The 24,086-nt window shown below is 38.1% G+C and overlaps 2 protein-coding genes across 6 annotated transcripts in view; one reads left to right on the top strand and one right to left on the bottom strand.

Annotated features, from left to right (window-relative positions):
* Positions 1 to 2,027: 2,027 nt before the first annotated feature.
* On the top strand, positions 2,028 to 8,190 carry cd79b (CD79b molecule, immunoglobulin-associated beta). 3 transcript variants are annotated; one of them, XM_057358541.1, is made up of 6 exons: positions 2,028 to 2,144; positions 2,473 to 2,775; positions 2,852 to 2,970; positions 3,337 to 3,390; positions 4,336 to 4,480; positions 8,082 to 8,190. In XM_057358541.1, the coding sequence occupies exons 1-5, from the start codon at positions 2,093 to 2,095 to the stop codon at positions 4,435 to 4,437; spliced, it is 630 nt and encodes a 209-aa protein (XP_057214524.1). In that variant the 5' UTR covers positions 2,028 to 2,092; the 3' UTR covers positions 4,438 to 4,480; positions 8,082 to 8,190. The 3 variants fall into 3 exon arrangements, with proteins under 3 accessions (XP_057214524.1, XP_057214525.1, XP_057214523.1); XM_057358542.1 differs by having other exon boundaries at positions 8,085 to 8,164; XM_057358540.1 differs by lacking the exon at positions 8,082 to 8,190 and having other exon boundaries at positions 4,336 to 6,723.
* The window catches only part of mpp2b (MAGUK p55 scaffold protein 2b), a 29,680-nt gene continuing 12,447 nt past the window's right edge, over positions 6,854 to 24,086 (bottom strand). For 2 of the 3 annotated variants that reach the window (XM_057358538.1, XM_057358537.1), the window contains exons 3-13: positions 18,571 to 18,671; positions 14,767 to 14,919; positions 14,505 to 14,660; positions 14,200 to 14,427; positions 12,741 to 12,872; positions 12,382 to 12,484; positions 9,786 to 9,854; positions 9,331 to 9,492; positions 8,911 to 9,113; positions 8,127 to 8,255; positions 6,854 to 7,403 (exon numbers count right to left, since the gene is read on the bottom strand). In XM_057358538.1, the coding sequence (XP_057214521.1) occupies positions 7,227 to 7,403; positions 8,127 to 8,255; positions 8,911 to 9,113; positions 9,331 to 9,492; positions 9,786 to 9,854; positions 12,382 to 12,484; positions 12,741 to 12,872; positions 14,200 to 14,427; positions 14,505 to 14,660; positions 14,767 to 14,919; positions 18,571 to 18,671 (1,613 nt within the window). In that variant the 3' untranslated portion in view covers positions 6,854 to 7,226. The remainder of the gene's footprint in view (positions 7,404 to 8,126; positions 8,256 to 8,910; positions 9,114 to 9,330; positions 9,493 to 9,785; positions 9,855 to 12,381; positions 12,485 to 12,740; positions 12,873 to 14,199; positions 14,428 to 14,504; positions 14,661 to 14,766; positions 14,920 to 18,570; positions 18,672 to 24,086) is intronic. The other variant, XM_057358539.1, reaches the window with a different exon arrangement.

The raw sequence follows: 24,086 nt of genomic DNA on the forward strand, positions 1-24,086 counted from the left end.
ATAAGATAAATGTGTGTGTCTCTGACTGTGTGCTGTGAAGTCTGAATGTGACAGATGATCTGGCGTTACAGTGAAGTTGTACGGTCTTAGCATGCTATCATGTGTTGACATCTGTCCTGGAGATGTTTATCAAGCCGTTTTTCCATTAGACTTGTGCTTCATCGGACTTCTTCTGTGTGTCACAGCGGCCCCTGACCGGATAGCTCTTCTTGTTTCACACCTTCTATTTTTACCACAGCTGAGATGTTTTCACCTCAGGTAACCAGAACTGGGCAATCCAACGCTCCTTACGCTGACATTTGTGCTATAGTGATCTTCATATGCAAATCAAGTTTCATCATTTTAAAAAGCTTTCTGAAAAAGTTGCAGACCTACAGTAGCTTTATTAATGGCTTTTTATTGGTTGTGGCCTTGTTTCAACACATTTTTATTTGGATTCACTTTGTTTTGATCTTGTATTGACTTTGAGAGAACTGAATCACTCCACACATCCAGGAGCGGACTGACCATCTGGCGTTCCAGGCGTTTTCCCAGTGGGCCGCTAACGTATGGGGCCGGAACGGATGCTTGGGCCGCTTAGACGGACGTATTATAAATGCGAACGCATGCAACACGAATGCAGAAGACACGTATTTTTGCCACCATTTTTCTTCCTAGTCCAGCCCTGCACACATCCTAAAGACTTTAATGGGGTTCAATACTGAAAATGTTTCCTTCGGGTTTTTTTTTTATTGCTTGCACACAGTAGGTGTGTTCGACTTCATGCAGGGCTGCACAGGCTGATCGGCGGCTGACTTGAAGCAGTGCATGCCGGTGTCATGACAAATCAAGTCCCCTCTCGAAATCGGTCCCCTTTAGGACCCCGCGTGATTCTGTTGCCTGAAAGAACTTCTAATGGGTACTCTTTTTAGCGCATGTTCAGTGCAATTCTTACATACATAAATTACGATTTATGTCGCTAGTCCAAGTAGGACAAAATTTCTAGCTTTATGATCTTCTTCAAGTCAGCCGCCGATCGGTCTGCGCAGCGCAGCGCAGCGCAGCGCAGCGCAGCATGAAGTCGACCATCACCTTTTCAGACACACCCCCATTACAGTCAGTTCTTCAGACCACACCCCTATTTCCCTCACCTCGCGTTTACCTTTTCAGAATGATTTTAAATACCACGAGTTTTTTCAGCTTATAACAAATGCAGTACACAGAACCCTGTTTTTTTTCTTGTGGAGAAAAGGAGCCCATAAGTGAAGTGAATAACCACAAAGTCCAACACAAAACCCGTTCAAGCGTTGGAATTGAGTCACTTGTTGAGTGTTGTCTGCTCCACACACACACAGCTCACGGACTGATGCTCTCCACCTACTGTGACTGACAGGAACCGCGCACACAAACAGGTCTGCAGCTTACACATTCTGCATGTACACCACTCTCACATCACGGATGAGCAACTGCAGTCCAGTGTAGTGCAACTGTTGCATTTTAAGGTATAGCTGAAAAAAAATCTGAGTTGTCCGTTTTTCTAACGAGTCAAATTTGCCATGGCTATTGTTTGTAAAAGTTCTAGCATTTTGGGGATGTCCCCATAAGGATGGTAAAAGTTCGATCCACCTACGTTGAGGTGGGCAGTCTGCACGTGTATCAAACATAAATGATGTTAAGATGTTTAATTTATGGACTTAATTGTCGGTGGTTGATCATGTTATTATAGAGTGAGGTTAGACAGAAAAAAATTGTGTAACACTTGTGTTAGGCTATATCTTTTTTTCTCAGTCAACTCAATATATCATCATCACAAATTGTTATCATGAAATTAATCAAAATGTCCTTTTCCATGTCAAAGCGTGCTGTTTAAATAAGTTAAACCAGATTTTTACACCATACTGTACATAACGCTGAAGTATATTATTGTCTAGGTAAGGTCATCTAGATGCATTTGTCCTTCAGAAGACACACATGAGTGACATGATTTGCATGTTTCTCTGAGATGAGCAGAACTGAACTCCTGTAGCTGCTTCCTCCTGTATTTGTTTCTGCTCTGAACCCGTCGCTCTCCTCCGGTCTTCTCATCACATCTTCTGGAAAAGGAGCAGGAATCATGCATTACCTTCTGCTGACCTCTTCTGTCATGGCACTCATTTACATCACAGGTAAAAAAATGATGAAACTTCTTTTGATTGACTTTGTTACTCACGTTTGTTAAACGCATTCGGGTGTAAATCTGGAGATGAGTGCACGGTCGGAACTGCTTGAGATGTAGAACATGTCAATTTTACTCTCAAATGTTTGTTTATAAAGATTGCAGAATGACATTGTGCACATTACAGTTACCCTAGATGTGTTGTTCTTCCTTTCCATCTGTGAGTGAAAGAGGAAGTCTCATCACAATGTGCTATAAACAACTCACTATAAAGTGAATTTTATGAAATTCAATGAAGAACTATCAATTCCTCATTCATCTCATACTGTATGTTGTAGCGGAAGGACATATCCAGGTTTTCCAGAAACCGCGTTTCTTTGGTGTTAAAACTGGCCGCACCGTCATGATTTACTGTGTGGCATCTAATCCATCTCTTCCCACTCGAGTGGAATGGCTGAAAGCTCGTGCATACAAAGACCACCCGTACCCACTGAAAACTAACCAGAGAACCATTAAGATGGAGAAGACGTCCATTAGAAACGCCTCCATCACCATCAAGAAAGTGGATATTGAGGACAGCGGCGTTTACTTCTGCAAACTGAACAATACTATGGGACCAGGAACTGAACTGCAAGTGTCCAGTGGGTGTGAGTTTTGGTTTTAGATGTTAGGCGGTGTATGTCCTCACTCCCCTCAACAACCGTTTTTCTTTCACAGGACACAGTGATCCCCAATCTATCCTGAAGAGATCGAGAATCAAAGATATCTTCATCTTTCTTCAGGGTTTCCTGCTGATTTTGTGTGTCATTGTTCCTCTGGTCCTGCTTTATAAACAGGTGAGAGTCACACAAACCCATCCACACTTCACATTCTCTTTCATGAGCTGTAAAAACAAGACATATGAAAGGCACCTTTAAATGACAGATCACCCAAATACAACAATTCTGTCATCATTTATTCACCATCATGTCGTCTGTGGAACACAAAAGAAGATATTTTGAGAACAGTCTCGGTGGTTTTGTTTTCATACATTGGAAGTCAATGTTGTTCGATTATCGACGTTCTTCAAAGTATCTTCTTTTGTGTTCTGCATAAGGAAGTCATACATGATGCAAGAATTTTTCATTTTCAATCAATTTGAATGCTTTTCGAGTCAGGTTGATTGAAACCAGTGGACATTTCTGTCTCGTGTTTGGTTTCAGGAGAAGAAAGAAGATGCCGTTTATGAAGAACCTGAAGTTGACCACACGTATGAGGTGGGTGTTTACTGGCTCTGTCAGTTCACGGTTGGTTGATCGCTGCAGCTAATGAAGCAGATGCACAAACGGAAGTGAAATCACACACAGACATGTACAGTTTACACTTGTACTTTCAGTTCTTATTGGAAGAGACATGCTTAAAGCTTCTATGTTTTATTTTACGGGGATTGTTGCTCAATAACAGCTGATATATTATTATACTAAATTATTGATAATTATTTGATAAAATAATTGTTTAAGGTAATAACTATATTGATTATTTGTGTTTTTAGTGCTGGGCAATTCCAGCGTTATGGACGTGACATTTTGCATTGTGGACGTGACATAAAAATGCTCAGAGAATGAATTTGTTATGATTATATTGAACCATCTGTTTATATTTTACTGAACCCTTGTTGATAGAGTCTAAACATCAAAAAATGTCAGTCTATGAAAAAAATGTATATTTAAGAAAAGGGAAATAAACATGCGTTATGGATGTGACAAAAAAAGGACGCGGTTTTTGGGAGACGATAAACTTTGTAGGATTTCTATAAAATAAAATGCACAATCCTGAAGCAATAATACCCAATGAATGGAGAAGGGATGCCTCTTTATAGAACATAAAATAGTTACTTTATATTCATTTTCATGTGTCCATTTATGAGGACTATGTAGCGTTATGGATGTGACAATCCTGAAAATGGCACTAACCTGACTATGAAAAATCATGCACTAAAAATAAAACAAATGCTTTATAAATTTGAAGAGAGATCTCACATGGGTATTTGAACCACCAAATGTTAAAATCTGTGCTGTTACCATAGTAAAAACCGCTGGTAAAAACTTAATTTTTTCGTGGTAAGGTTGACATTTTCACGGAATTGCCCTGCTGTCATGTCTAACATCAGACACAAGCCTCTTATCATTTTTAGTGTTTGTTATTAAAATGTGTTCTTACAGGGTTTGGAAATCGATCATTGCGGTGATATATATGAGGACATCTCTACTTTGGCTCCGGGGCCAGATGCAGTTTGGGAAGTTGAATCGCCGGACCAGGAGTGAGAAAGAACCTTAGACAGCCGTCAGAATGTTGATCCACTGGACAGTAAGAAGGGCCTTTACAATTTAAAGGGTCCGACATTTTATCATTACATATGTAATGCAAGCTTGACACAAGCCCCGATCATTCATATATATACAATCTACATACTGACATTCTAATAGACGGTTTCAAAGTGACAACATAAACAAACGTTACTGCGCATGCACGCGTTCGTGGACTGCCCTGAACTTCCGGTACACATTTTCAAATAGGGTGCATGCAGATTATTTCTAATAACAAGCAAAAGAAAACGAGAAGAACCGTTACTTGGCTAAACTTGAATTTAAAGCTAAACTTGAATTTAGACTGTGATACCAAGCTCAGCCGCTAGATGTCAATGTTTCTTTAAATGCGACCAAACTAATGGACTCGTTCAACAATTGTTTATTTAATAAAACGAACATACAACAAAATTCAATAAATCGTTTATTTAATACAATTGTTATACAATAATTTAACAATACACATTAATATTAACATAAATGAAATAAAATATAAATAGTTATATTATCACAGACCGGAAGTTAACTGCAGTCCCGGCGCGCGCGTCCACCGTCCAATAATGTGGTTGTGGCTAGAGGGGTTACAGCCACGGCCGGAAGGGATATAAAATCTCTCCATAAAATTACAATAAATTACATTAGCTAACGCCTACCCCAACCCTAAACCTCACCTTACAATAATAAAAAAATAGTAATTAACTGTTGTCGGCGTGACTAAAATAATGCGGTATTGAAGTGCGCATGCCCAGTGGAGAAAGCTGTATCCATTTTGGCCACAACCGACTATACGTGTCATGTGTTTAACTTTTTTTGTACAGGATATGTTTTGTTACTGTTTGTTTTATTCATTTTAATGTACCGTGATCTGTGTGTTTGTTATATGAATAGACATTAATGGTGCTCTGCGCTCAGATAAAGTAGGCCTACTGCTTATATTGATGAAAATATTATTTGCAAATAGTTCATTTTTTTGACCCCTCCCCTTTTTACAAGAAACCCCTTAGTGTTGAGTGCCGTATCAGTTTTTAGTTTTTCCCTCTTTCTCTGTTTTTACTTTTACAGACGCCGCCATTGGTTCAATTTAGCCTATTTGGTTATTAATCACTGGTACCAGTTTGTAACTCTTTGTATTTTTGTATGTATAAATTCATATCTGGTCTGTGCACAAAATGTTGAATATCTTTGAATTTATTCTATATTGAATATTCTTACCATTATTTAATTTCGTTTTCTCATTTGTCATTGCTTACATTTTCTCAAAATGGGCCCCTGCACAGTTCAACATCACTTTTGTTTAGTTTCCCTGTTGAAAAAAACAGCATATGCTGGTTTGGTATGTTTTGGTGCTGTGCTGGTCCTTAGCTGGTTTAAGCTGGCCAAACCAGCATCAAAATGTACCTAACCCAGCATATGCTGTTTTTTCAACAGGGTTGTTTTGGGCTTGATACTTTTAATTATGTAAGATAAGCTTGTGACACGGCGTAGTTTATCTAATGAAATGGTCTTTCATAGGTGTCCGGCCATTAATGTTTATTCACAAATCATTAAAAAACAACTCAACAACCTCCATCACTCCAGAAACCCACTGTGCTATTCACCAGGGTCTGTCATCCATGAAAGAGGCCCGAACTCTGTTAAATACTTAATAGTCAGTTAAATGAAAAGGCATGAGTCTACAAATCAATAAAAATAATAATTAAAATAAATCTATATTAACCATAGAAAATAATAAACCGACATTAAGTACATAGAACTAACATGCGTGTGATGCCTACTTTCATATCACAATAGTAGGCTAATGAATCCTATTATGATTGGCTTCTATTTATATTGGCTGTTACGCTTCATTTTGTTTTGTTTTACATATTTTGTTCCTGCTTTATATCCCTCTCTTTTAAGTGGTCCTTGAAAACGTTGAAGACCCCTGAAGCGGTGTGATTTAGTGTTAACTACAAAGGTGAAAGTGTAGCTCTATCTAGCGGAAACATATGAGAACTACAGTTTACACAGAACTCAAATAAAAGTGTATTTCTTCCACTGAATTAATGTCATGACTGTTTTCCTGATTATTAAACTAATCGTGTGTTTATACTACATTGAATATTAAAAGTGTTTTTATGTATTGTTGACAAAATAAATAATTTTGGAGTGTAAAATTTGAGTTGTAAGATGACCCATCCGGAAAATTATGTTTATTTGAAAATGTCATCAGATCCAAGTGACCAAAGTTGAGTAAAGTAAAGTGTGCAGTGCCTCTACAAATGTTACCAGCTTAAAGACTGTACATGTCAAATTCTGTTATCATTAAATGTGATGTTTTGAGCTCAGTGAAAGCAAAATGCAGACAGACAGATCACAAGAATATGACACAGAGTCTTTAATTCTGCATTTAATACCTCAAGCTAAACGATTCCTTTAAACCACAACATAATCATAGCGTCGATACATCCAACATGATATCTTCATTTTAATTTGTAGTGCTAAAATGTATTCTACAGTATTTACTGCCAACAGTTTCTATACAAATTTACAGGCCTACAGTCACAGAAATAACAAACATACATATACAGCACTGTACAGAACCCCTCATAAAACAACTACAGATATACACAGCGGTTCAGTGTCTTTTCTTCATAAAATAAAAACTAACTGTCATGTTTTTTTTTTGTGTGGAAAAATCAAAACAATGGGCCGTTTAATGTACATTACATAAGTTAAGTCGACTGTAGTCGAGTGTGGAGGAGATCTCAGAAGACCCAGCTGACAGGAACCCACTGCTGATCTGTGTTCAGTCTGTCTAACGCTCTCCTCAGGTTTCGGTACGCTCCGTCCAGGTTATCATTCACAATGCTCAGGTCAAAGTAGTGGCTGTAGGCCCTGTGGATCCGCTCGCTTTCATCCACTGTGCGTTTGAGCTCCGAGTCCTACAGAGACATCAGACATTAACATGTGTCTTTATTATTAAATAGACCACTTTGCAAAATGTAAACACTGCCCTGATAGCACACATACATCTGGCATACGTCTATTTGACGTCTGCATTTACATCTGCAATAAATCGTTTGCTCATCTGCAATACGTCTCAGAGACGTCTGTAATACGTCTGCTAAAGATCTGGAGATCTGGAAAACATCTGCTGTGTAAAAACATCAGCTAAACATCTTAGAAAGAGCAGTTTTACATCCGTTCTCAATCATAAACATCTTACAGACATCTTATAGATGTCTATATGACGTCTGACAGCAGACGTACTCCGAGACGTATTGCAGATGAGCAAACTATGTATTGCAGATGTAAATGCAGACGTCAAATAGACAGCCAGATGTATATGTGCTGTCTGGGTGGTCCACTGGTCCGGTTTCATTTTTATGTTTTAATCTTACATACATAATTACATTTTAAATATAGTCCTTTAACTTTTTAATTTGGTTACAAATGTTCTGTTGGTTGTAATTCAGTTTGTTTATGTAGAGTTAAAAACAGGAAACAGGAAGTTGTTCTGCACCAGCGATGAAGCAGCGTTGTTTAAGTGACTCATACTGTGGTGAAAACACCAGTTGGTTAAGGACCTTTTTTAAAAACATCTCATCATTTTCTTTCAGAAGCCAGTTGGTTTATTATACCCAGACCTAAAGCAGGAGAATTACCGTCAACTGTTTATTCACAACTCTAGCTTCAATGGCAGATCTGTTCATGTCCTTCAAAACCTCAAAGTTTGGGGCTTCGATGAACACCACGTATGGAAGAAACTCTGCTGTCCTCAAGACTTTCAGAGCCTGTGGGAAAGCAATCATGAATTATGTTACAATTTTAAGCCCATTTATTCATTCCAATGTGCATAAATCAATGTGTGTTATTTGAAGTTGAATAAAGCGTTCTAATAATGCGGTACTACTTTTCTAGTCGGATGAGTGTCTACATATTTGTTATTGAATTCACTTTTTAAAAATCTAAAACAAAAATAATGTATTTGTCTTTAATCAGTATTTCTACAGGTATTGTGGTGATTCCAGTCCAGTGTCTTTTGAATTTGAACAGAAAAAACCTCAGGAATGATATAAAGTCACCCAGCAGTAAAGTGGAAACGGCAAAAACGCATGAAAGTTGTGAAAAAAAACATGCTTATTCCATTATATATTCAGTTTCGAACTGATCCTAAAATACATGTAAACATAAGTATTTACAAATAAATGCAAATAAAAAACATATTGGTTTGGAATTTGGGAGAAATGTTGTCACTAGTTTACAGAATGAAACCAGAATGATCATTTTACATGTACCTACAAATAGTAAATCCAGAACCACTGAAAATGATTTTGGAGGGGACTATAATGTTACAATATTTGACAATTCAAACAACATATTTTTAAACTGTGTGATTTTTCACATTTTCCCTGACTACCTTCATAAAGAACCTGTTTTTTTGGTCACCTGTGGATTGACATCCAGAATGCAAATCTTCCCCGAGTCCACGACCTCATGGATGGAGTCGATTTTGGTGCCATACAAATTTCCATCGTATTCTCCGTGTTCCAGAAATCGCCCCCTTTTAATGTCTGCTTCCATCTCGCTGCGAGACATGAACAGATACATCTGGCCCTCCTTCTCATCCACCTTTGGTTTACGAGATGTGTCTGTCCACGGAAACGAAAAGGTGAACAGTTTTACATCAGCCTTGCAAATCATCTGTTTAAATGTGCAAATCGACGCATAAATTGGTCACCCTTCGTGTTTTCTGTGGGTTTTGCAAATATTTAACCAATAGTAAGTATTGAAAAGAGCTTGTCAACTTTGACAACACAATGTTTAATTATTGAAAAAATGCTGTGTAAACCATATGAATGTACTCACACGGAGTGGTGGTTCCATATCGATGCGGGTCTGACACCAGAAGTTTATTCTTCAAGCTGCGACGGCCCACGCCCTGCGCTCCAATCAGAACCAGCGTCTTTCTGCGGAACGGAGGCACTTTGGCCACTTCCTCATAGATCCTCAACTCATGACGATCAAACTCTGGTATGAGGAAAAGATCTCATCTTTCTTTAGTCTGATAGTCCTGTCAGTGCAACTTCAGTTTGCTAGAGTCAAATCAACGTGTCTTTTTTTGCTTTCTGGGAGTAATCTTATACAAATAGGTTTCGTTTTATGAATTTGGAGCCCTTTTTTGAAATGGAACTAATACACTTTGTTTGACACGCTAATACATACGACTGAGTGACAATTCAGTGTGAATCCAAATCAATGACACAAACTCACTGAACAGACAACAATCACAACAACAGAGAATGTGAGCAGTCAGTGTTTACCAGCGTTCTTGGTGGTCAAGTACATCATCTTCTTCTTCTTTTTACCCCCCAGCCCTGCACACAGAGGCCCTGCGGACATCAGCACACGTTCTGGTAGTATAATACACAATCAACATGACTCCCTATTACTGCTATGATCCATTTAACCTCAATTAAACCAGACCATCATTATTATCAAACCTCGGAGTCCAGTTGAATTACTCACTTCACACTTTTTTTTCAGATTTACAGTTAAACAGAGGGTAGGTTGTACCTTTATCTTCCCCCAGGGGGCGAAACGTGCTCCGGTTCAGTCTGATGATGTTGTGGTGTTAGATTTAAAGGGATCATTTACTCACCCTCATGTTGTTCCAAACTTGTGTACATTTCTTTGTTATGCTGAACAGAAAGGAAGATATTTGGAAGAATGTCAGTAACCAAACAGATCTCATCCCCCATTTACTGCCATTGTAGGGGAAATAAATACTATGGGAGTCAATGGGGGATGACATCTGTATGGTTACTGACATTCTTCCAAATATCTTCCTTTCGGTTCAGCAGAACAAAGACATTTATACAGGTTTGGAACAACCTAAGGGTGAGTAAATGATGACAGAATATTCATTTTTGAGTGAACTATCCCTTTAACGGTGAGGTCTATAGCGTACCGCAGAGATGGCCTTAGGGTTGTCACGGTACCATAAACATGTCTTACGATACTATACCAGCTGAAGTATCTCGATACCAAGCAGTATCACGATGCTGTGCCATGTTCATAATTCAAATCTATACCAAAAAACACAGATTTAGATAAAAAAAATGTATTTACTATAGTAAACTGTATTATACTTTGCACTAGAATATTTTGTTGTATTAACTGTAGTAATTGGATAAATTGTAGCAAATACTGTAGTATACTTAAAAATGTACTATGGTAAGACTCAAAAACACAAGTGTCTATTAGTAGTTTACTATTAGTAGTTTACTGTAGTAAATACTAAAGTACACTAGATCATTTTTCACGTGGGAACTAATTCAAATGTGGGACAAATTTCATTGATACAGCAGTCTTTATAAAGGGAAATATTAGGCTTACTTTAAATGCAGAACTAAGACGGCCAGTAGATGGCGTCAATTTTCCAATGAGTTAGTGGATCATTTAAGCAACTCGTTCAAAACGCTAATTTGAATCAATATCTTGTCCGAGTCATTCAAAACACACATTCCTTTAGGAGATAAACACCGCAAAAAGGCAGATGTACGTGTTTAAATGAATATTAATGCACATATACAACATTAAAAATAGAGAGGCATCGCGGGTATTTTGAAGCTTTAGCATCGCGATGCTAGCAACCCATAGACAGAGGCTGTGTCCGAAATCGCCCACTACACCCTCATTCACTATTCCCTACATTAGTTCACTAATATAGTCCACTTTAAGGAGCGGGTGAAAACGAGTGAGTAAATTCGGACACTCGGTGCACTGGAAATGCCCTCTATTGTATTTGGTCTTTAAAAGTAACAATGTCTTAAGCCTTATGTGACGTTAAAGGACACTCAAGACTCAAATATTTCATCTTAATGTTTAACATTAGCATGTTGCTAAGCTAACTGCATGCTAATATAAGTAAATTATACAAAAATGCTTAATTCAGACCATTTACATTTTTCTAGGCTGAACTATTTGAATCGACACATTTTATTTGTCTCTTGTCACGCTGTTACAATGTTGCTAAAATGAGAAACTGCAACTTAGGGTCACTTTCTAACTTAAGCTAATCAAAATGGCACCTTAAAAATGTTTTTTACTTGTATTATTATTATTATTTGTATAGTGTTTATATTATAATATTTGGGCTTGATATCATCAGTCTCTGAAGAAATTATGAGCATATTCCACATTTGAATTTCAAATCAGCATTTCTAGATGTATTGTGGCCATTTCAGTCCAGCCTCTGTTGAATTTCAACAAAATCAAACCTCAGGAGTGAGAAGTCATAAAGACAGCAACGTGAAAGACTGACAGCCTGACAAGACACATGAAAACTGTGATAACATAACATTTCTTTTACAACTTTTCCTAAATACATGTAGAAATATGACATACAAACAAATGCAAGAAGAAACAATATTTTGTTTGGAATTTGGGAGAAAAATTGTTAGTAGTTGAAATAATGAAACAAAAATGATGATTTTGCCTAAACACGCACCTATAAATAGTCAATTTTAAAATCAGAAAAACGGTCTCTGAAATGGTCTCTTAATTTTTTCCTTGACTGTATATAGTCACTTTTACCTTTGTTCTCAACTGTTTCTCTGCTAGCATTTAAAAAAATGCCAGCAATTACCAGCATTTTGATCATATACTGTATTTGACTTTTTTATCAAATACTTTCTTTATGAACATAAATATATCAAATGTGCCCCAAATATTAAAAAAGTGGCAAGACACAAAACTAATTTCAGTTTAAATACTGTACTCTATAAACCAGTTCTTACATAAACTGTTGCACTGAATTAAAAATGCAAATGATTTTTACTGTGAATATTATTTATGAGTTCTGTTTGGGTTCTGAATGAGACCCAGTTATTTCTCATTCTGTGTGATGTGTCTAACCTGCGCTGGCCAGCTCCAGGTCTCTCTTGACGAACGCTTTTCTCTTCTCTTCCAGCAGCTGACTGGGGATCAGACCAGCACTGCCCCCTTCCAGATGACACGCCTACAGGTGAGATCAGACTTAACATCACACCTTCAATACACCCAACAATAAAAATGAATCATCACGTAATCACCCTCAAAACTTGTATATGACTCTTCAGTAAAACACAAAAGAAGATATTTTGAGAAATGTCTCGGTGGTTTTGTGTCCTTACAATGGAAGTCAATAGGGGGAAATTTCTCAGAAGAACTTCTGTTGTGTTCTGCAGAAGGAAGAAAGTCATACACAAGGGCGAGGAGTCGTACGGATTTGTCACCTGCCACCAGTTGGGGTCTTCTTGATTGAAGATCTGAAGGATGTCTCCACTGCTGAATTTGAGTCCGGCTTCTTTACAAGGGATGAGATTGTCATGAGTGGGATCGTAGTCAAAGTGACACTTTACAAAGGCCTAGAGAGAGACAAAGACAAAAGAAGAAGTTAAGAAGAATGTGACATTACTCTTCACAATGTGAAAGCAGCGCCAAAAGCAGAATAAAACGATAAAAATCATTCCAGTCCAAGGCCTTCTGAAGCAATACAACTCCTTTGTATGAGGAACAGACTATAATTTTAGTCGTAACTGGCGGATGGTTTTTGAAAGTATCCCTTTAGGAGAGAGATAGAGAAGGAAATATGAGTGGGCCAGTCTAAATTCTGTTGTCATGGCAACACTAGTCACCTGCCTTCCAGTGGAATATTGCTACTAGGTGCTGATGAAAAATATGTCTGGATTACATCATTGAAAGAGCTCACACATACACACCAACATCAATAACAAACACTGCTCTAAGCCAACAATACCACAACAAACACCTACAACAGCTCCGTACTCTATTCCAAGCATTTCCAAGAAACACTGTGATGTCCGGTCTCATGTTGGCAGCCACACAGGAAGACCGCCACAGATAGGACCCTCACAGTATGAAAGAACCCAGATCTTTCTTCATTTGCTCATAATTTGAGCTTGTGACGGTAGCGGCAAACATAAGTGGATCCAAAGAATCCCTAAAAAGATCTGTAGGTCGGTAGGTGCCGAGGCTCTGTTGGCATGACCCACTAATCTCCCAGCATGCTTTGGTATGAGACAGGTGGCCAAATCTGTGTGTGCCAAAATGCGAATTCAGGGATGCTTAGTTCAAGAAAATGGCCGATTTACACCGGTGGACAAATAATATGGGTTTTTCTTAGACATGCACCGATATATCGGCAAATAATCGTTATCGGACAATAAAAGCAATTTTTCACACTATCGGCTGAAATATTGTGTCAATCAAAAGAGGACAGTAAAATGAAATGAATTCGTGCTGTGAAAAGACAAATGATGTTCAATATTAATTGTTATTATATGAATGAATAACATTCAGAAAGTTAAGAAATATGAATTGAATCTTCAGAATCGGTCTCGGCGGATATCACTTTGAATAATCGGTATCGGTGGAGAAATGTAGTATCGGTGCATCTCTAGTTTTTCTACATGAATGCAGAAGTAATGTAGACTAATACAATTTTGAAATGACATATTTTAGCTTTAATAAAAACATCTGCAAACAAATGCATTTTCTACAGACAGGAACGGACATGAAAGAAGGCTGACGCTGATGATCTTCAAAATCCAAATGGCTAAAAAACAACTGACTTGTTCACTTAGCAGATTTCAGTCTCCCAGTAATTAGCAGTGCACTTGTGTGTTGTTTAGTCTCTCTTGGCATCTATTATAAATAAGGGCGTGTGCCCACCTGGCGCGGTGTGTGTGGTTCTTGATAACTGGGGAGGATTTTGAGGACCACGCTGCCGCTGGACTCCTTCAGCATGTTCTGAAGAACTTTGGGGTCACTCCCCACCTCTTTTCCGTTCACCTCTTTGATGATGTCACCCACGTGCATCAAGCCCTGCTGGTCAATCATACCGCCGTGCAGGATCCGAGCGATCACCAGCTCTCCACCCTCCACCCGAAACGTCACGCCCTACGAGAGGAAGCAAAGATGAATGTAACGATACATAGCTGTGAATGGCGATGTCATCACATGACAACAGATCTCACCAGGTGCTCTCTGGACACTTTGCGGATTCCCACCATTCTGATGGCGTCTGGGGGGACGGGCTGGTTGTTGAGGGTGGGGTCCATGAATGCGCAGGGGCTGGGAGGAGGAGTCTCGTAGCTTTTGGACGCTACAGAGTCGTGTGTTTCAAGTAAAGACTGTGAAGAGAATTCAGATATTTGGCCACGTTTGAATGGTTTGATTCTGATGCAGCAACCATTTCTAAATGTTTTAGTATTTTCCTAAATCTGCATTGTTTTGTACTTGAAAGTGTGGCTCTTTGAGGATGTAGGAGAGCTCCTGAGCCACCCGACTGTGAGGTGTGAGGGGTGTCAGGTCTCTCAGGATGTCCTGCACCAGCTCCACATTATTGTCCCGCACGGCTTCTAGCTTTGGCTCTTCAAAGTGCTCACGAGACTTAACATACACACACACACACACACACAAAATAATCATGATTAATAATAATCATTTTTATTGCATAATATATACACACTGTATTAAGTATCAAATTAGTATTAGTTGGTACTGTATAGAAAACGTAGTATTATTAAAGAGGAGGTAACATGCCATTTCATGCATTCTGACTTCTTTACACTGTAAAACGTGCTGGCTTCTCAAGCTTAACATGGTCAACTTGTCAAAAACCGAGTTGAATGAATTACGTAGTATTTCTGTGCTCGGTTCACTCCGCCAACAATGGTTCTTAGTCCCTTATTGGACAATTCTCCCGGAAAAGCATGCCCACGCGTTATTTAGCGAGCGAAAGAGCACGCCCACACGTCAACCAGCCAGCATGAGAAAGAACACGCCCATCATTGCCGCTTCACTCGGCTGATGGAAGCTTAGCTGTGTTTGTTTGCTCACTGCATTTCAGTGATGGATGTTATATAAACAGTGGATATAACGCTGGATTTGGAGATCGTTTGAAACTGATAGATGGCGCATTGATGTATTGTGTGCTCGTGCTGTATTTCTGCTCCCTCTGCACGCCTCCATCAGCTCGTGTTTTTCTGGAAATAATCGTACAGCTGTATCTGCCTTTTATACATTTGATCAAACTACAAAACTGAAGACAGGAAGTATGCAATATTACTCTATAGGTACTCAAGATTAATATGAGATTGAAACTGTGTGTGTTACCTCATCTTTAAACATCCGTGCTTATTATTATAAGCACATAATTTGGTTATTATAATGATAAAATTATCAATTCAAATGTAATCATATAATACTACAATTTTTAACATAATAAAGGTATATTATTAAACAAAATGAATGCATTAATTTATAAGCATTATAGCAATCATTAACAAAAAAAATCTGTTCTGTTGTGTAGATTGAACATTGTATACATAACTGTACATTTTCCCGTAAAGCTGCTTTGAAACAATGCAACATTGTAATATAAATATATCTAAATATACTTGAAATGAATTGAATAACTCTTTGCCCTTTGTCGCCATTTCAATGTGGAATACAGAATCAATCTGACAAGTGTTTTATTTGACCTTGAGCAAAAACTGTCCAGGAATGTAAAACTGCCTGTGGCCAGAAATAACAATAACAGAGAGAGAAACAAATCTTTGGTATCAAACAGAGAATTAAACACCACACAACACTCATTAGTTTTAATTTTACTCAATTTTAGTTCTCAATTTACAATACTTAGAATTTAGCACTTGGAGCATGTAATCCAAAAATTCATAAATTTAACTAAATTGATTCAAATTAAAATGAATACTCGTAAGCCTTCTCACCTGAACGTTTTAATTATTTATGTTTGGTCAAAGATGGAAAATGATGGAAAATAGTTGTTACAGTAATACAAAGGTCAAAGTGTCATGATTCTGCCGCATCATGTCATATTTCTCGTGGTCTAGTGGCACGATCATGACAGAACCCCATGTTTCATGTGGAGAGGGGTAATTTTGGCCCTTATGGCCTTCCATACACCCTCTCCGGTCTATCTCTGTTCCCGCCCTCTCGTCTCCTCGTTATTGCTTGTTTATTGTTTCATGCCCTTCACCTGTTCTCTCTTGATTTGTTCCCCTACTTAATGCCCTTGTGTCCTCTGTCTTGTGCTGGATCATCTGTGTTGTTACACTGGTCTTGTGCCTTGTCCTGTATCACCATGTAAGTCTAGTCTAGTCTAGTCTAGTCTAGTTTAGTTATTTTAGTCATGTCTAGTGTGGTAATTGTCTTGTCTAGTTTAGTGTAGTTAGTTTACATTCCTGTGTTCCCTTCCGGTTCCTGCCCTTGCTGTTTTGTTGTTTTACCCCCTTGTGGGTTTTTGTTTCATGTTTTGTGTTTGTATTAAAGCCTTTTGTTAACCCCCTGCCTGCTGTCTGCACTTGGGACCTCTGTCCTTGCACTCAACGTTCGTGACACAGAGAGGTTTCGGCTCTCATTGATGTTGTTTTCTGTGAAGTTCCACCGTTCAGGTGGTTAGTGTTTGCTTTGGTAAACATGGACCCTATTCAACATCTTATTTCTCTGCATGTTAAAAATAAAGTTTCATGAGCGTTTCTGTGGAGAATAAATGAATTCAATTATTAATTCCAGTGTTATAATAAGTAACACATATTTTAATTTTACTTTAAACTAAGTGAAGTAATGGGTTACATCCATTCGTGTGATAGATTATTAGACATTAGAGTGCATTGAACTTCACTGCAGGGCTGGAAAGTTTCAATTCGATCAAAAATCAATACACATAATTGACTAAATGTATGTAAAGCTGCTATGCAACAATACAAAACTGTATTTTTAAAGGGATCATATGACACGGCTAAAACGAATATTATAGTTTGTTTTAGATGTAATGCAATGTGTATACACGATTTAAGGTTCAAAAATGCTGTATTTTCAACATACCGTGCATGTTTGTATCACCTCTTTGCCCCGCCTCTCTGAAACGCGCAGATTTTTTACAAAGCTCATCGCCCTGAAAAGTGAGGTGTGCTATGATTGGCCAGTTAACCAGTGCGTAGTGATTGGTCGAATACTGCAAGCGTGTGACGGAAATGTAACGCCTCTTACCATATTTGGAACATCAGGTTCCCAAGCAATGGTACTGACAGGTACGCCCACCTTACTTGCATATACATTTGGGCGGTCTTAGTCAAATCATACCACCAACTGACGTAGATTTGTGGGGGTGTGGCTACACGAGGCGTTTCAGGCAGGTCTGGGTGAGCATTCGCTTTTAGATAGAATGCAATTTTTGTTTCCGACACTTTCATTTGATCAATTTTACGTGTCTAATGGGCATGGGCAATTTATAACACACCAAAGACACAGAAAAACACCTATTCGCGCCATATTGAACATATATTGGCTTTCTTGAACACGTGTCAAATCTGTTTTGTTGTGTTGTGGTGCGTTCTGTTGCTGAAATCATACGAAAGTATGCCGTTTTATATGTCTCTTGAAACTGGCAGCTGCTGTATAAAGTGCTCTTTGGCAAAGCCCAGCATTATTACTGTTTATAACATGGATGTCCTCAAATCAATGTGTCAAATCAAGTTTTTAATTGAAGTGAATTCAAAATGTTTCTGATACTTGAGTCAGCATTCAGTTAAGTGGTGCAATGTAACTCAAACTCTGCTGAAAACAACAGTTGTGATGTCTGATTTATGAACAAATCATTCTTTTTAATCAAACCGATTTAAACAGATTCTGATCTGTGCAGCTGTGAACTAAATCTCAGTATTATATCGAAGACATCTTGCAGATTTAGAACATAGCCCAGAGCTTTTAAGTCATTTCACAGATTTCACGTTTACATAAACTATTGCATTAAGTCCAGTCATTTTTTAAGGTTAAACTGTCAGCGCTTATATAATCTTGCAGGAAGATTCAACTTAATGTATCTATACAAAATTATTAATTTCAATTCAATTGTATGACATTATCATTTTTGGTTGTTTCTATAAATGATTGAATTGTTTGTTGAGGTGCGTAAATTTTGCCTAAATTCATTGAAGAAATGATGTTGTTCCGCCCTTTTTAAAGTCAAAGAGAGCAGCTGATGTTGTCCTCAGGTGAAGATGACAGGTGACTCACCACAGGACTCTCCATGATGCCCTTCAGAAAGATGAGGTCCAGGTCATTGGCTATGGTGGAGCTGGTGCTGTCGCTCAGTGTGTCCAGCAGACTCTGCATGGCTGAAAAGCAGGAGACAAAAGAAAAAAAACTGAAGGTTAATAGTGCAATAGAAAAAGTGTTAAAAGACAGACGAACTGTCTAGCAGATACCACCCGAACTGCAGCATCCTTCACAAGTTTCAAAAAACAGCTCAAAACATATCTGTTCCGCATTTATTTGACTAACCAATAACTCTGTATATCTCTCTGTCAAAAAAAAAAAATATATATACAGTATATATATATATATATATTGTTAATTCTCTCCGTTGCTTCCTCCAGCTTTAATCCTCCTAGTAGCATGGCCTTGTAAACTAACGGTACTGTTTAGCGTGTTGACAAAATGTTTATATGCTCTCCTACTTGTACGTCTCCCTGTGCTGTATGCAAATAGTATGATTTCATCTCCACCATGATGCTAAAGCACCGGACTTGAGCTTAAACTTCAATATGAAGTGTTTCAGTTTTGTATTTTTTAGTTTCAATAAAAATGATTACAGTAATATTTTATTCACAATATAGTATAGGGGGTTATACATTTTGAATGACTTTGATGAAATGTAATTTTGGGAGGAATGTGCTAATTGTTATAAATATTATTACAATATTGTAAAATAGTTGAACTTTTACATTGGAACGGGCTTTATTTTTATTTCCTGAATCATTTTCCCTTTAATCTTGAGATTGAAGATGCTATACTGTATCTGTCAGCACAAATACAAAAACATAGAAATTGAGACATTATAAACTCAGCTTTTCCCTCCTGCTTACAGCAGCAAAAACAGAAAGAGAAACAAATAGTGAAGCATCTCAGAGCTGCTGTTGTACTGAATATCAGCACTGTCAGAACGCTCAGATCTGAGGAACTCGTGTTCTCTATGAACCCACAGAGAACACAAATGAAAACAATAATTGAACCTTCATATACAATCAAGGTCGAACTACATCTATGACTGGTTCTAATCAGTGTGTGTGTGTGTAGTCTCATAGGAACATATCACTGACAAGATAACAAATGTTTCCCTGTGGAGATTGGTTGTTGTTTGCAATAGGAGACTTGTTATTTTAGCTCTGTTCCAAAGCCTAGTGACCTTGCTTGGGTAAACAGCATTTTAAGACAACATACAGTAGGTGTTCATGATAAAGCTTTATAATATTACCAATACAACATCAAAATGTCTAGAAAATGACCTTTCGGGGTTCATGGAGCCTAACTGTTCTGGTCAGTGATACTGAGAGACATTTAAGCTAAAAAGACACAGCATAGAAATACGCAGAAATATTTCTGTCTTGACGTTTACCTTATAATGTAAACATTGTGCTATGCTTAATGTGCTTTTAAAGGGACCATTCAGCCAAAATAAAAATTCTGTCATAGTTTATTCACCTTCCTGTCATTCAAAACGTGTATATCCCTTACATAAAAATCCTTTTCATGATCATTTTCGCGTGAGAATCCTACAGGAAAGTACCCTGACCTGTAGGTTTTCTCAACAGGATTTCTGGAACTATCATCCTTCAAGATTCCAGTTGGATATTTCCGTAAGGGATGTTATTTTCCTCTGTGGAACACAAAAGAAGGTATTTCGAGAAATGTCTCAGTGGTTTTATGTCCAATGCAATGGAAGTCAATATGGGAGACAATGTTGCTTAGCAACCTTCTTCAAAATATCATCTTTTGTGTTCTGCAGAACTATCTCTTTAAGATAAAATGTTGAATGTTGCGCATAAGTCAGTTTAGATGAACGCATCTGCTAAATGAATTAATGCGATGGACTACATCGCACCTCAAGTATATTTAGGCTATTTAAATGATGTTTAATAAGCATCTGTTACAGTGTGTACTGTCACTTTATGCCCATCCATATTTTCGTCTTAAGGCAGCATCTGCACAATCCGATACGAGCTGTGACAGCACACATTTCTGACTCATCTTCATCCTTTCCTGGCACAAAACTACTGCTGGATAGTTTAACGTTCCTTTACACTCACACTAACTCAACCTCAGCGTGACATCCGGCTAAACAAATTCTATTAATTGGTCAAACTTTTTTTAAATATCAATTTATGTGATTGTATCTCCCAATGAACAGCCTTATTTTATTCATGTTCACACTTCATATTTACACAGCTTTATTCTACTTATGTCTGCAAACATAAGCTAGCGGCTTATGCTTAAACAAAGATATTAAAGTAGCAGTATGGGATTTTTTGATGATCTATTGACAGAAATGCAATATAATATACAAAACGATGTCTTCATATGTTTTTATTATTTCTATCTACATACAGAGCGGGCCTACATACATTGAATTCGCTGCCATGTTTTGTACAGTAGCCCTAAACGCACACTAAAAACATCTACTAACTTACTCTAAACTGCTCTCTTGCTGTCAGATCAAACCCCTTTAACAGCGTTGCTATTTAATGTTAGCTAGCTCTGCCCTCAAACGTGCTGTGCAATGCAAGCATAAAATGCTTAGTCATATGCTTATCATAGCTTAGCCTTAGACCACGCAAATGAATAAAGTAAGCGAAGACGACATAAGTATATACCAGCAGCACACTGGTTCCAGATAAACAATGATGCTCCGTTACACAGCTAATATTACAAAAAAAAACATATCTTGGTTCTAACAAACAGAAAAACATACTGGTCCGAATCAAAGCAACCTCCTCGGGGGTGATTTGTAGACCATCTTTCTCTCCAATGTCTCTCTGCTGGAAAGTATCTCCATAGATATCTATGAGTCTCTCCCAGGGCTGGACTGGGAAGAAAAATCGGCCCTGGCATTTTTAGGCCCGCATCGGCCCTCCACCGAATCTGTCGACGGGGGGTTTCATGCATACGTGTCTTTTGCATTCGCGTTGCATGCATTCGCATTTATAATATGTCAGTCTAAGCGGCCAACGCCTCCGTTACGGCCCCATATGTTAGCGGCAAACGCGTCCGTTACGGCCCCATATGTTAGCGGCCACCGCCTCCGTTCCGGCCCCATACGTTAGCGGCCCACCGGGAAAACGCCCTGTACGCCAGATGGCCAGTCCGCCCCTGGTCTCTCTGCTAAAAGCCTTAGTACCGCGGGTCCTAACGCATCTCTGCTGGAAAGTCTTAATATTAACGCAGGTCCTAGCTCATGCCTGACTTTTATCCTTCTTTTTATACTTAAAATCCACAGACCCTTTATTTTATGTAATAAATAAGACATGGCTCTTACTACAGTCTTTCTAATGCCCGCATGATCTCTTCCCTGCGTCAACATGAGAAGACACGCTGTCTCAGCCGACAAAATCTTTTTGTACTGTGGTGGCCACCGTCATGTTTGGACTGAGAGATTGGTTGCAATTCTCAAACTCGCCGCTAGTGGCCGCTATAAATCCCATTCTACACCTTTAATATTAACAAGATGAGCCACTGCCATTACAATGAATGGGAAGGAATTCATATAGTTCATGTCATATTTAATTATAGGAAATATGCTGTTAAATATGCTGTTTAATTCAATGTGGACTTGCTATGACGTAAATATCTGGCCAGAGGCGTTGCAAACATGGCCACCTAGTGGCACGACTTCAGTAAACAGACTTTGGCCTAAATAAGTTCATGAATTTCATTTGAAATTTTTAACCAAACATACAGCAGACCTGACAACATCAATATTACTTCTTAAATTCACTATCATAAAACTTTATTATCACAGATCAGATCATACACCTTCACAAAGGTGCATATATTTTTATACTTCAGCAAAAGTACAATATTTATAAATCCATCTGACTAGTCCATGGAGTTCATTGAAGTGTGTTCAGACTCAAGTCAAGTTATCATTTCATAGCAAGCTGTTAAATCCCCGGACCCACAATTATTATTCACATTCACATCCACATCCACATCCTCCTATTTCTTTAACTCCGCATGAAGTCGTCTCAAGTCACAATTTAATGACATATTTCAGATACCCCTGATAGGTTTTGATGGACCTTCTTCAAATTCTTCATTCAATTAGCTTCTATAGTCTTCTTTATTTTATTTAGCCAAATTTACAATATCTTTTATAGTAAATTAATTATGAAAAAAACTGAAATTACTATTTTAAACACTAAACACGCATCATTAAAATCAAAGCGCACCCACCCGTCGACTCTGAAAGCTGGCACACCATGCTCGCTCCCGCTTGAGACAATGGGCGAATGAACTGTATATGATGTTAAAACTTAATTTTAATAAATGTATCGATAGTAGAGGTTGGACTTTCGATACACTTTCGTGAACAAAAATATTGCAATAGTTTGCTGTACCGATATTTTTGCACCTACCGAGTATGTATTTCCACATAATTCATCTAAAGTTAAATTTGCAGGTTTTAAAAATAGTGTCTAGTTTACAATAGCATTTTTGATTCGGTACTCCAAGGGGCCCTACGCAAGGGGCGCTGGTGCAGATGCCCTACGCAACTTGCGCAGTCTGCATATAGGAAGGATCGGCGATGCAGGGGTATGTATTCCACTATTAACAGTTGTATTTTGAACCTCATAACAAAAGTAAAAAGAGAGAAAGAAAAAGAGAAAGGAGCCTGGAAATAATGGAAGCTGGCTGACTCTCTCTCGCTCGCTCTCTCTCTCTCTCTCTCTGGGCAGCCATAGCAAACACATGAAGGGCTCTCATGCACAAAGCTAATTGGACCCTGGTTTATCACCTCTAATTCTGTGTGCCCTTTCCTGTCTGTCTCTCGCCACACATACATAAGCACATCTGATGTAGGAGATATTTTTAGTAACACTTTCTTTAAGGCCTGAACATTTGATGCATTATAACAGCATTCATGACGCATTATAATGTATTTAAACTCGATTAATGCCAGTATTCATAATATAAACCTTGACTCTGTTTACCTCTTGCATTTTCATTCAGTTTAGTTCTAAAGTGACCATTTTCTTCTCAGTCTTTAAGAATCTATACAGAGATTTAATACAGTAATACACTTTTACATAACTTTCATGAAACTTTGCTCCACAACATTTGCCATTTACCTATCAGAAGATAAAACTGGAAACCACTAGAAGTTTGTCGAGAGTTAAAGGGATATTTCACCCAAAAACAAAAATTCTGTCATACATCACTCATTCTCAAGTTGTTCGAAAACTGTACAAATTTATTTGTTCTGTTGAACACAAAGAAAGATATTTGGATGAATGTTAGCAACTGAGATTTCTGTGGCATCACTGACTACCATAGTAGAAAAAACCTGTATTTTTTTGTCCTGTTAAATACAAAAGAAGGTATTTTATTGACTACCATTTTTTGACTACCCCGATGTCAGTTGCTAACATTTTCCCAATATCTTTCTTTGTGTTCAACGGAACAAAGAAATGTATACAGGTTTGGAACAACTTGAGGGTTGAGGGCACTATTGACAACATAGAAACATCCAGAAT

Source organism: Triplophysa rosa, linkage group LG18 (assembly GCF_024868665.1).
Source record: "Triplophysa rosa linkage group LG18, Trosa_1v2, whole genome shotgun sequence".
Taxonomy (NCBI): domain Eukaryota; kingdom Metazoa; phylum Chordata; class Actinopteri; order Cypriniformes; family Nemacheilidae; genus Triplophysa; species Triplophysa rosa.

Bases quoted from the DNA above. Each gene is read 5' to 3' on its own strand.
- cd79b (XM_057358541.1), top strand. From the start codon at position 2,093: ATGCATTACCTTCTGCTGACCTCTTCTGTCATGGCACTCATTTACATC. The intron at 2,145-2,472 runs GTAAAAAAATGA...TGTATGTTGTAG, and splicing joins GGCACTCATTTACATCACAG to CGGAAGGACATATCCAGGTT. The intron at 3,391-4,335 runs GTGGGTGTTTAC...GTGTTCTTACAG, and splicing joins AAGTTGACCACACGTATGAG to GGTTTGGAAATCGATCATTG.